Source organism: Stegostoma tigrinum, chromosome 13 (genome assembly GCF_030684315.1).
Source record: "Stegostoma tigrinum isolate sSteTig4 chromosome 13, sSteTig4.hap1, whole genome shotgun sequence".
NCBI classification, from domain to species: domain Eukaryota; kingdom Metazoa; phylum Chordata; class Chondrichthyes; order Orectolobiformes; family Stegostomatidae; genus Stegostoma; species Stegostoma tigrinum.
Genome location: NC_081366.1, coordinates 11,281,629 through 11,294,616, shown reverse-complemented (window position 1 = coordinate 11,294,616; position 12,988 = coordinate 11,281,629). Strand labels below are relative to the sequence as shown.

The window sequence follows — 12,988 nt, the reverse complement described above, 5'->3', positions numbered from 1 at the left end:
GAGAGGAAAAACATTTCAAGGAACAGATAGTGTTGACTTTGAGTCATGTTGTGGTTAATAGATCTGAACCAGCATTTATCGTTGCTTAGAATGTTGCCATCTCATGATTGAAATAATTTGCAGTTCTGTAAAGTACATTGTAAAATCTAAGATAAAAAGGTCAGGTATTATGCTGTATCTTAGGAGGATGCCAAGGTCATTTTATAGATAATTAAAATTGACAGCTACAGAAGGCAATCAGAAAGTCTCATTGAATGCCCAGAGAAATCTAAAAACAATTGTATCTCTACAGGAATAAAATGCAAGGGGGGTTAAGATCAAGAAACTTTAGTGTTTCAGGACTGAGGGATCTTGGTGCCTTCATACATGAATCTCAGAAAACTAGAATGTAAGCACACAAGGTAATATGGCAAAGTGTATTTTGGCATTTATTGCTAAAGAAATGGAGCATACAATTAGGGAAGTGTTGATGCAACTGCAGTAGAGAGACTGCAGTATTACTGTAAGAGTTTTGGTCCTTTTTACTTGAGGGATGTGGTTGCATTGGAGGCAGTTCAGGGGAGATTCGCTGGATTGATTGCAGAGATGAGTGGTTTGTTTTGTGAAGAGAATTTGCAAAGCTTAGACCTATACACTCGAGTTTAGCGAATGAGACGATGTAGAATCGAGGTATACAAGGGGCTAAAGGGGAATTGACAATGCAGATGTCAAGCGGTTGTTTTCCCTTTTGAGGCAATTTAGAATGAGAGGTGATCGTTTTAGGACAACGGGTAGCATATTTAAAACGGATGAAGAAGTGGTACTTCTTCAAAGAACATGAAAACAGAAGTAGGCCATTCAGCCCTTTGCCTATTTTGCTATTCAATGAGATTGTGGCTGATCTATGGCCTAACTCCATACACTTGCCCCTGGCCCATTTCCCTTTAATACCTTTGCTTAACAAAAAAAAAATCTATCTTGGCTTTAAAATTAACAAAACGTCCAGCATCTGCTGCCTACGTGGAAGAAAGTTCCAAACATCTACCTCCTTTGTATGTAGAAGTGTTGCTTAACTCAGAGGGTAGTTAATCTATGGAATTCCTTGCCCAGTGAAGTGGTTGATGCCACTTCAGTAAATGTTTTTAAAGCTAAGGTAGATGGTTTTTTTGAACAATAAAGGAATTAAGGGATATGGTGAGAGCACGGGTAAGTGGATCCGAGTCCACGAAGAGATCAGCCATGATCTTATTGAATGGAGGAGCAGGCTCGAAGGGCTGGATGGCCTACTACTGCTCCAAGTTCTTATGTAACATCTCCCCTGCATGTTTTGGCCTAATTTTCAGATTATGCCCCCCCCCACCTCCCCAGTTTTAGAATCCCCACCAGTGGAAATAGTTTATCTTTAAATGCCCATTTTTTTCCCCTTATTATCGTGAAGGTTTTGATCAGATCACCCTTCATCCTTCTAGATTCTAGCGAAAACAGGTTTATTATGTGTAATCTCTCCTGATAACCATGAAGCCCCGTTATTGTTCATGTCAGCCTATGTTGTACTCCTTCAAGGCCAATATACTTTTCCTAAGCTATGCTACCCTGATATGCTCACAGTAGTCTGAGTGGTATCTAACCAGGGTTTTGTAGAGCCACAGCATAACTTCTGCATCATTACTCCAATCCTCAATATATAAAGGCCAATATTCCATTTGCTTTCTTGATTATCTTCTGCACCTGTTCATGGCATTTTCAAGATCTATACACCTGAATCTTAAGTGTCTTTGGACGTCCATTGTATTTAACTTCATACCATCTAGAAAGTACCTTGATCAATCCTTTCTCAGTCCAGAATGGATAACCTCATACTTCCTTGCATTAAACTCCCATCTGCCCAGTCTTAATGGATTCACTTAGTCTATCAATTTCCCTTTGTAATTTTATGCTATCATCTACACTGTCTCCAGTGCTGTCTAACTTTTGTGTCATCAGCAAATTTGGATATATGGCTTTCTGTCCAATGTCCCAGTTGTTAATAAATAACATGAATAATTTGGCCCTAAGACAGACCCTTGCGTAAGGGGTCACGAATCTTTGGAATTCAGTACCCCAAAGTGCAGTGGATGTAGGGACACTGATTATCTGTCTATCTCCTCAAAATTAATGGATTGAATGATTGAGAGTGAGCAGAAAAGTGGAAGGGAGGTTGAGATGCGACCAGCATGATTTCATTAAATGGCAAAGCAGGCTTGAGAGGCTGACTTGCCAATTTCTTCTCCTAGTTCTTGTCTACTTGTGGTCTAATACTGTATTGATCTTGAACCCAATCTCATCATTTGGCATCGAGTTACACAATAAAAGAGCTTCTATCAGATCCACCACCTGACCACATTGCTGACCCTTAATTCTGATCAGTCGTGCAGCCGAGATATTTACCGCTTCACTATTGTGTTGTCAGCTGTTGCGTTCTAAGTTCCTCAACCACTGTGCCTCAAAAGCTTCTGAAAATTTCTGCCTCTGTCCCTGTGAGCAAGTTTGATTTGCCAGTCCTAATATCTGCTGGCATGGTTCAGTAGCAATTTTTATTCGATGAACCACCAGCATAGGCTTTGGAATACTTCTTAATATTAAGTTAATTGTGTATAAATCAAGTTGTTGTTGTCATTCCTTATTGGTGGGGGAAGCAAAATGTTGGTTGGCCACTTGAACTTAAAATTCAAGGTCAGGAACCCAACATCCCAACACCTCTGCCCTGATCCTGTACCACATTGCATCGTAAGTGCAACAGCATTTTGAAATAGAAAACTAATTGAATAGACCACCCTCATCGAGTGCTTCATGGATGTGGAAGCTAGCTCAACATTGTGATTCTCAAAAGAAAACACAGCCATGGCGGGGTTTGCTGATGTCTTGCAGAATGGAGCAAGCAGGAGATCACAGGGTCAGTTTCATCACAATGGAAATTAATAACCACACAGTCAGTCGGAAGCTACTTTTATTCATGATATTTTAGCCATCCTGTTTATCATTAGTTTATTCCACAGCTGTTTCCCTGCAGCTATTTGAAAATCTAACCAAGTAAGTTTCAGTATGATTGCTGTACCATGTGGTTGAAAATATGGAGGTTTTAGTTTGCAATTGAACAGAATAGTCCATTATTCTATTTCTCAGATGATTTCTTTTTTCTTTCCCACTTTCAGAAATCTATTTTTGTCCACTAGCGTGCCTTTTATTTTGTGTGCTGTCTGTTGAGGGTGCAAATAGACTAATCTTTCTGCATCACGACATGCCCAAAGTGACAATCATTCTGGAGGGATCAGGCCTCTCATTGGTTGAGATTATGATTATTGTATGCGGTGTCTAGTTTGCTGTCAAATTAAGTTTTTATGAAATACTCGGCAACTCAGTGTATTTTGGAAACTCGTCACTCCCTCCTGTCTGACCAGGTATAGTTCGGTGGCTAGAAACCGTTGTTAATAATAATGCAAAAAGCAACAATATCTTATTTGAGCAGTATTTCAAACAAAAATTTTAGATCATTTCTAAACGGGTAATTCAAGATATTTCTGGGTCAGAGAGTTATCATGTTAATTTGAATCCTTCTAAATTGCTGGGATAGTTTCGGGTTGGTGTAAATGCATCACTGACTTGTTATAAATTAAGTAGCTGTAAATTTAGAGTTGAAATATGAAACTTAGAGCCTTGCCTTCTAAACAAAATCCATTGAGCCTGTTCTGCCATTCCGAAAGAATTTCCTCACAATATGGTTTCGTATTCAAATATCTATCATTCTCAGTCTTGAATGTACACATCAGTTGCGCAGTGACACTCCTCTGGAATATTGAATTCCAAAGATTTGCAACCCTATCTGGAATGGCAACATTTCTCCCCCTCTCAATGCTAAACATCAAGCCTCTTGTTCTGAAACTTTAGTTCTTGATTAAAACCATCTCTGTTTTTTGTTTTTTTCCTACGTTGCATACAATCACTAAAATGCTAGCCGATTCCTTCTTTCTAATCGACTATCGAGGGGTTGGAAAGAGAGAATAATATCCTGTGACTTGAGAACATGTGATGTGATGCTGACTCCTGTGATATCAAAACAAGCCAAATCTAGCATTTCTGCTTAAACTTCCTGTGAATGCTCAATCACTTACTTTGTTCTTACATTTTTCTTTTGCAGACAGATTTAGCATATGTAAATGGTGTTGCGGAAAATCTCAAAAGTTTGTAAGTAATTTTCATTTTTTAACCTGTCTGTTGACAGTCTGGAAATGATGGATTTTCTTGACTCAAATAATTTGTGTTTCTGTTAATATTTTCCTAAGTTAAAGCCAACATAAATTGGTATTGTTCAATATTGCACAGTGACAGACAAAATAAAGATCACGAAGGAGGAACTGTTGTTAGCCTTTCATTGTTATTATGCTTAATTAGAAGTTGTTAAATAATTAATGTTTGCTTTTAAGCATCCAAACTCCAGAAATGAATGGAAACATTGGGAGCGGGTGAAACTGATTTCAGTTGATGATAACAGCCATCCTGGTTTACACCCAAAGTCAGTTGTCAATGAATGAGGAAAAGAAAGTCAGTTTATCCCCATCATTTTCAATGTACTGAACATTGGAATTAATTTTATTGACATGAGATTTGCTGCAGTTAGTTTTAGTGCTTTAATGAAACACCTTTAATGGTTCAGTAGCAAATTCATTTCCAGAGGGGAAGAGGGAGCGGATTGAAGGGTGTGGTTAGAAGTGCAAATCATCGACAGTGATTACTTGGGCTTGGTAACAATTTTCCACTGTCTGGAGTGACCAGTTCTCTCCATTTTCGCGCAAGACCCAGGAGCAATGATCCTTATGTGCCGCCTTAAAGAATAGGTAATAGATTCAGTAGTAAATTCCAGATGAAGAATTGAATGTATATTTGAAAAGGATGCAGAGGTTTGAGACCAATTGGACAATTCTTGCAAAGACCTAGTTTAAATGCAATAGCCTGAATGCCCCCTTCTGGCAGTCTCATTTGACTAGTCATTAAAGTAGGGAAAATTGTCAAGGAATTCTGAAAACTCATTGGTGTTGAATGCAGAAGATGATGAGAAAATAAATTGCTTGTTTTGATCTGTGAGGATTGAGTGAGCTCTGAAATACAAGTTGAGTCACACAGTCTGTGGGAAACCTCGGATGTTGGGTTTTTATTGCACACCACATGTTGGTGAATTTTAGAATTGATTCATCAGTTAATAGTTTTGGGGCTGAAGTAACTTTTTGTTTTAATTAGTTTACGCTGGTCAACCCACATGTAGAAAGTAGATTGAAGTACATTCACAACATTGATGCATAGCCTAACCTCTCACTGAAACAGGTGTAGGCTATTTAGCTTGTCATACCTGATGTACTATTTAATATGATCATAACTGATCAAATGCTTCAGTACCTTTTGAGCCACATTATCTCCATGATATTTACACTGTTGATAGTCAAAGATTTATTAACCTCTGTTTTAAATATACTTGAACATTGAGCTTCTATGGACCTCTGGGCAAGAGAATCACAAAGATAGCCGCCTCTGAGTAAAACAAATTCTCCCAATATCAGTTCTAAAAGGCATTCTTCTTATTTTTGAATAGTGACCATTATTTGATTTCCCACACAGGGAAAACATCTTACCTCATCTGCTTTATCTATCCTTTCTTTATTTTGTAGGTTTCAATGAGATCACCTTTCATTATCAAAAACTGTAAAGAATACTTGCCCAGTTTGCTAATCATGTTTTTTTTAGAAACATAGGACAGCCCCATGATAGTTTGAGAATTTGGTCCTGTCACCTCGGGTGCACTCTCTTCTGTTAAACAGAAAGTCATGTATTTGAGCTCCACTCAAGTTGCTTGATTCCATAATCCGGTGTGGCACTCCCAATGCGGCACTGTGGGAATGATCAGCATAAAAATCTAAATAGGAATATTATTTTAGCCCCAAAATTGTTAACAGATGTGTCAGATGTAGAATTCTCCTGTGTATGGGTATACGATGAAGTCCCCACATCTGAAAATCATCAGAGACTGGGCTGTACTTTACACTGCCATTGGGTTCGATTGGCAGACAGGCAGGGGGCTTAAAATTGGACTCACTGGAAGTTGCTTCTGGGACCTACCGCCCGCCAGTGGCAGTTTTATATGCATGGAGAAATGTATGGAATTTCAAGCCACCAGCTTACTAGGCTGCTTTGATGTGAGCAGTAGCTGTAAATTTCAGTCGGAATTTGACTTGTGTCTCACAAACAGATACTGTCAGAAGTGCTGGAGCTGTTAAAACAAGGCGCCTCCAGCTAAAAACATTAAACCGAGACAACAAAGACCCCACTGCACTATTCAAAGATATATGTGATAGTTCAGTCATCAGATTGTTGAACATGAATCCCATGTATGAGCTTGATATGTGCAAGTTGACAGCTCTGTTTACTACATTACAAGGGTGACAAATTTCAATAAGTATGCTATTATCTTTGGAGCACTTTGGTACACTCTGGAATTGTGAATTTTTGAAAATCAACTGCTTCATCTGAGGAGTCAACTCAGTGAATCATTTTTGAACAGCCTGCAATGCCAGTATATCCCTGTTTTAAATACAGGGACTGTATCACACTGTAATCCGGATGCTTCAAATGATGCTATCAAAGGGGTCTAGCAAGTTGGTTGAGGGCATCTTGTATCAGAAACCTTTTTTTTTGTTCTTTGACCATAGCATCATTTTCTCAATGACCTTACAAATGGTCTCTAACAATCTGGATGCACAGTTGTCGAAATTATACCCATTTACATAATCATTATAACAGAATGGTTTGGAGATCAGCCCTGATTCTGTGAGGCCTGAAAATCTATTTTGAATCAGTTTTTGTTAAGTATTTTGATAGCGGCAACTGTAAAACCACAGGAGAGGGTTGTTGAATTTTAATAACTTCAGTAATTGGTCAAATTGGTCTAACCTAGCGTGACATCAAGTGCTAGCAAAATTGAAGTTAATGAGAATCAGTGGTAAAATTTTCCACCTAGCACAATGGAAGATGTTTGTAGCTATTGGAGGCCAATCATTTTGATAGGATATCACCTCAGGAATTCCTCATGATGTTCTAAGTCCAGGAATCTTTAGCCATTTTGTTGAAGACTTGCCTTTCAATGCAGAATTCATAGCCTGTGATCTAATTGTGGCCTGAGCTATTATATTGCTGGTCCAGATAAGCTTCTGGTCAACGGTAACTCAAGGATGTAGGTAGCAAGGGGTTCATCTCTGCAAGTGTTATTTAATTTCTGCCAGGGTATGGTTAGACTTTGTCTTTTTGCAGGAGACCATTGTCTGGCACTTGTATGGTGTGAATATCACTTGACACTTCTAAGACCGGTCTCGAATACTGACCAAATCTTGCTGCAAATGGGTTTAGACTGCTTCACTATCTTAAAAAGCTTTGAATGGTTAATATCAATGATTATCCACTCTACTTTTTTGCATTGAAAGGCAAGTCTTTGACAAAATGGCTGAAGATTCCTGAACTTAGAACACTTTGAGGAATTCCTGAGTTGATATCCTATTGAAGTGATTGGTCTCCAATAGCTGCAAACATTGTGGTAGGTGGAACTGTGAACTGTTGGAAGGTGTCAACAGCAGTGCTTTCAAGCAGCTCTTGCTTAGTAATAACCTGCCCATAAACACTCGATTTAGGTTCCATCAGGTAAACTGGGTTCCTGACCTCTTTACCACTTTAGTTTATTGGATGTAGGAGCTGAATTCCAGAGGTAAGGTGAAAATGACTGTGCCTGACATCCAGGTGCCTCTGACCAAATTTGGCATTAAGGAAGCAAAGCAAAACTAGAAGCAATGGGAATTGGGAAAATGCTCCACTGGTTGGAGTTACACTTGGCACATAAGGTGTGATTGTTGGAGAAAGTCATCTCAGCTCCAGGACATCACTGTAAGGAGTTCCTCAGGGTGCTGTCCGAAATCCAACAATCTTCAGCTGCTTCATCAATGACCTTACCTCAATTATAAAGTCAGAAGCGGGGATGTTCACTGATGCTTGTGCAATGTTCAGCACCATTTGCTATTCCTCATACATTTGGACATAGACTGTTTCAGTAACAAGATGTGGACAATGTTCAAGCTTGGTCTGAAAAGTGGCAATTCACCACCATCTTCTCGAGGGTATCTACGAAAGGGCATTAAATGCAGGCCCAATGAGTGACATCCACAAGACCCAAGTAATAGTGCCAGGCCATGGCCATGTCAAGTAAGAGAGAATCTAACCATCACCTTGACACTTAATGGCATTGTCATCATTGAATCCTTAAGCTGTTTTCTTTTAGCCTGCTCTGCCTTCTTTATTTCCTTTCCTAAAGTTTAAAGTACTAGTCTTGGACCCACATGTCTCTCCTTTAAACTGAATGTAAATTGCAAACATGTCCCAGATAGCATTGATCATAACATCTTCACTGCCAGGTAATTAAAATCCTATCTTGTTGCACAATACCAGGTCAATTGTAACCTGATCCCTGGTTTGCTAGAATGTGCTGTTCTGAGCAACTACCTCTCACATTCAACAAGCTCCTCATCTAGCCAACCTTTGTCCACCTAATTTCCCAGTTCATGATTCCAGTACTTTTTCCATTTTACTCCTGCCATTTGGTTACTGTTATAGGGGGGGCCCCCGACTCCCAAAAGTGATTTCTTCTTTTTGTCATTCTTCTTTTCTATCCAAACTGCTTCTATGTCCCAGTTTCCTGAATTTGAATCATCTCTCTCTGATATGCTGCTACCATCATTAATTAAGAGAGCCGTCCCACTCCCCTTTTCTTTGTATCCCGTTTTCCCCAAATATCACATACCCTTTCAGTTCCAGTCTACATTGCCTGCAACCATATCCCTGTACTGGCTATCAGAGCATACTTATTTATTCCAGAGGTCATAAGCTGATTATTTGAGGTTTAAAAAATGCAAAAGTATGATGAAAAAGCAAGAGATTGGCACTAAGTAATGATGCATTTTGGTTTTGTCTTTTATTATTTTTGTCACTACTAGTCTTCTCTGTTGACATACTTGCCCATTGGAAAGCCTAAGACCATGTTTAATTTAGTTGCAGGATATTTCAGCAATCAACATTTCCTATTCTTGAGACATTAGATAAACAACAGGAGTTTGACTTTACCATATTTTCCATTTGGAGTGTGCTAGTGAACTGCACCTTAATTGTAAGCATTAATCCTTACCTCTTTTGAGAATGCTTTTCCAAAAAAGAAGAAATCTGGGTCAACGTATAGACATTGCCAATGTTTATTGCAGACCTCCGTCTGCAGTACTAAAACAAAACAGTCTAATGATCTAACCATCTGTGCTGCAAATGTTCTGAAATAATAAGCAGATGAAATGGTTCTCACTGCACCTTATCGTTCCACTTTTCATCTCTAATCTTTTTCCCTGTGCCTCTGCAACTGAAGTCCTTGTCCATTTACGACAGTCATTAAAGTACAACAGAGGTCAGGAAAGGTTGTGAATCTGTAGAATTTCCTGCCCAGTGAAGCGGTTGAAGCTACCTCGCTGAATGTTTTTAAGGACTAGATACCTTTTTGAACAGTAAAGGAATTAAGGATTATGGTGACTGGGTGGGTAAGTGGAGCTGACTGTCAAAACGATCAGCCATGATCTTATTGAATGGCGAGGCAGGCTCGAGGGGCCTGATGGCCGCCTACTGCACCTAGTTCTTAAGTTCCATATTAAATGGAGAAATGCAATGTTTTTGCAAGAGACTCAGCGTTCAACTTGCTGTCTTGGATTCTGTTTTCAGGCTATGGAGTTGGAAAGCTTAAATTGATTTAGTGACAGTTTGGTGTCTTTCAGGAGACTCAAAAGTTGTTTTGTGATGGCTGGATGAAAGTGGAAGAAAGAGATAATGGGAACTGCAGATGCAAGAAAGAGCCTGGTTTCATTAGTGGGTGTTGTGAAAAACTGAAAGGAGTGCCATGCTATATTGAATGGTACAGTTTCAGTAATATTCCTAAATTGGAAGCCACTGTCTGCTTTAAACATTTATTCTCTTAACTACTAGTGTATCATGACTGCAGAGTGTGCCATCTATTGGATGGATTGAAGTAGCTTGTCACCTCCAAAGCTTGCATTCTCCACTCACTGGGAGGACTAGGATCTAAAGTGTATCAGAACTGCACACATCACTCCAGCTTGGAGGGATGAGTAAATGAGTCATCCCTTAATTGTTGGTCAGCAAAACAATCCTGAAATGCTCACAGTGGGAGCACCTTCACCATATGGACTGAAGTAGCTCAAGAATGATAGCCCACCAGAATCTTCTCAAAGGACAACAAAGGGAGGGAAATAATGGCATTTTTGCTAGTGGTGCTGCCGTGCTGAAATTTAATTTAAAACCAGAAAATGTTTGAATGTGTAAGATCAGTATCTGTGAAGGATATTAAATACTTATAGTTTTTCTTTTGCTCTTATTTCTTTCAGTGGAAAAAAACCATTGTGCAATGCAGCTAATGGAGTCCTGAATTTTTAAAAATTCTCACCCTTGTTTTTATGTTCCTCTGTGGTGTCCCTGAACCAACTCTGAAGCCTCAACTAGCCCAAACTCTCTGCACTTACCCACTTCTGTCCTCTTGTGCATCCCCAATTTTAATCTTTCTACCTTTAATGGCTGCATCTTCACTGGTTCAAGAGATTACATAGTCAAATTGGAGGTTGGACTGGTTGGGTTTGTATCCACTGGATATTAGAATAGTTAGATGTGAAATGATTGAAACATGAAAGGCCCTGAGCGGTCTTAAGATGGTGGTTGTGGAAATGATTTTAACACTGAGGAGAGAACCTAAAACTAGAGGGTTTAAAAATAAGGTGTCACTCCCCTTGTAACACTTCCTGTGGAATCCATAACCCCAATGAATCAACTTTGCCAAACTATTCCCAAATAAAGAGATCACTAAATACAATTTCATTTTTTTAATTTTGTTGGACCTTAAGACCATAAGACATAGGAGTGGAAGTAAGGCCATTCGGCCCATTGAGCCCATTCTGCCATTTAAATCATGGCTGATGGGCATTTCAACTCCACTTCCCTGCACTCTCCCTGTAGCCCTTGATTCGTTGTGAGATCAAGAATTTGTCGATCTCTGCCTTGAAGACATTTTATGTCCCGCCTCCACTGAGCTCCGTGGCAATGAATTCCCCAGGTCTGCCACTCTCTGGCTGAAGAAAGGTCTCCCCATTTCTGTTCTAAATTTACCCCCTCTAATTCTAAGGCTGTGCCCACGAGTCCTAGTCTCCTCACCTAACAGAAACAACTTCTTAGCGTCCACCCCTTCTAAACCATACATGATCTGGTAAGTTTCTATTAGATTTCCCCATAACCTTCTAAACTCTAATGAATACAATCCCAGGATCCTTAGCCATTCATCATATGTTAAACCTACCATTCCAGGGATCATCCGTGTGAATCTCTGCTGGACACGCTCCAGCACCAGTATGTCCTTTCTGAGGTGTGGGGTCTGAAATTGGACACAGTATTCTAAATGGGGCCTAACTAGAGCTTTATAAATTCTCAGAAGCACATCACTGCTTTTATATTCCAACCCTCTTGAGATAAACGACGACATTACATTTGCTTTCTTAATCACGGACTCTACCTGCAAGTTAACTTTTAGAGAATCCTGGCCAACACTCCCAGATCCCTTTGTACTTCAGCTTTATGAATTTTCTCACCATTTAGAAAATAGTCCTTGCCTGTTTTCTTTTTTCCAAAGTGCAAAACCTCACATTTGCTCATGTTGAATTTCATCAGCCATTTCCTGGACCACTCTCAAATGTCTAAATCTTTCTGCAGCCTCCCCACCTCCTTAATACTACCTGCCTGGCCACCTATCTTCATATCATTGGCACACTTCGCCAGAATGCCCCCAGTCCCTTCATCCAGATCATTAATATATAGTGAACAGCTGCAGCCCCAATACTGAACCACTTGTCACCAGCTCCCATTCTGAAAAAGAGCCTTTTATCCCAACTCTCTGCCTTTTGTCAGACAGCCAATCCTCAGTCCAAGCCAGTAGCTCACCTCGAACACCATGGGCCCTCAACTTGCTCAGCAGCCTCCCGTGAGGCACCTTATCAAAGGCCTTTTGGAAGTCTAGATAGATAACCTCCACTGGGTTTCCCTGGTTGAACGTACTTGTTACCTCTTCAAAGAATTCTAACAGGTTTGTCGGACACTACCTCCCCTTACTAAATCAATGCTGACTTGTTCTAATCTGACCCTGCACTTCCAAGAACTTAGAAATTTCATCCTTCACAATGGATTCTAGAATTTTGCCAACAACCGAGGTTAGGCTAATCGGCCTATAATTTTTCATCTTTTGTCTTGATCCTTTCTTAAACAAGAGGGTTACAACAGCGATTTTCCAATCATCTGGGACTTTCCCAGACTCCAGTGACTTTTGAAAGATCATGACCAAATCCTCCACTATTTCCTCAGCCACCTCCCTTAGAACTGTAGGACATAGCCCATCGGGGCCAGGAGATTTATCAATTTTTAGATCTTTTAGCTTTTCTAGCACTTTCTCTTTGGTAACGCGTGTCATACTCAACTCTGCCCCCTAGCTCTCCTTAATTATTGGGATACTATTCATGTCTTCCACTGTGAAGACTGACGCAAAGTACTTAGTAAGTTCTTCAGCTATTTCCTTATCTCCCATCACTAGCCTTCCAGCGTCAGTTTGGAGCAGCCCAATGTTTACTTTTGCCTTTCGTTTGTTTCTTGTGTATTGAAAGAAACCTTTGCTATCATTTCTAATATTACTAGCTAGCCTACCTTCATATTTGATCCTCTCCTTCCTTATTTCTGTCTTTGTTATCCTCTGTTTTTGTAGCCTTCCCAATCTTCTGATTTCCCAGTACTCTTGGCCACTTTATAGGCTCTCTCTTTTTCTTTGATACATTTCCTGACTTCCTTTGTCAGCCATGACTTT

General features: G+C 39.8%; 1 protein-coding gene across 3 annotated transcripts in view; it reads left to right on the top strand.

Moving 5' to 3' along the window:
* mgat4b (alpha-1,3-mannosyl-glycoprotein 4-beta-N-acetylglucosaminyltransferase B) overlaps positions 1 to 12,988 on the top strand; it is a 233,648-nt gene that overhangs the window by 158,545 nt on the left and 62,115 nt on the right. For all 3 annotated transcript variants that reach the window (XM_048543637.2, XM_048543635.2, XM_048543636.2), the window contains exon 5: positions 4,154 to 4,200. In XM_048543637.2, coding sequence (XP_048399594.1) covers positions 4,154 to 4,200 — 47 coding nt within the window. The remainder of the gene's footprint in view (positions 1 to 4,153; positions 4,201 to 12,988) is intronic.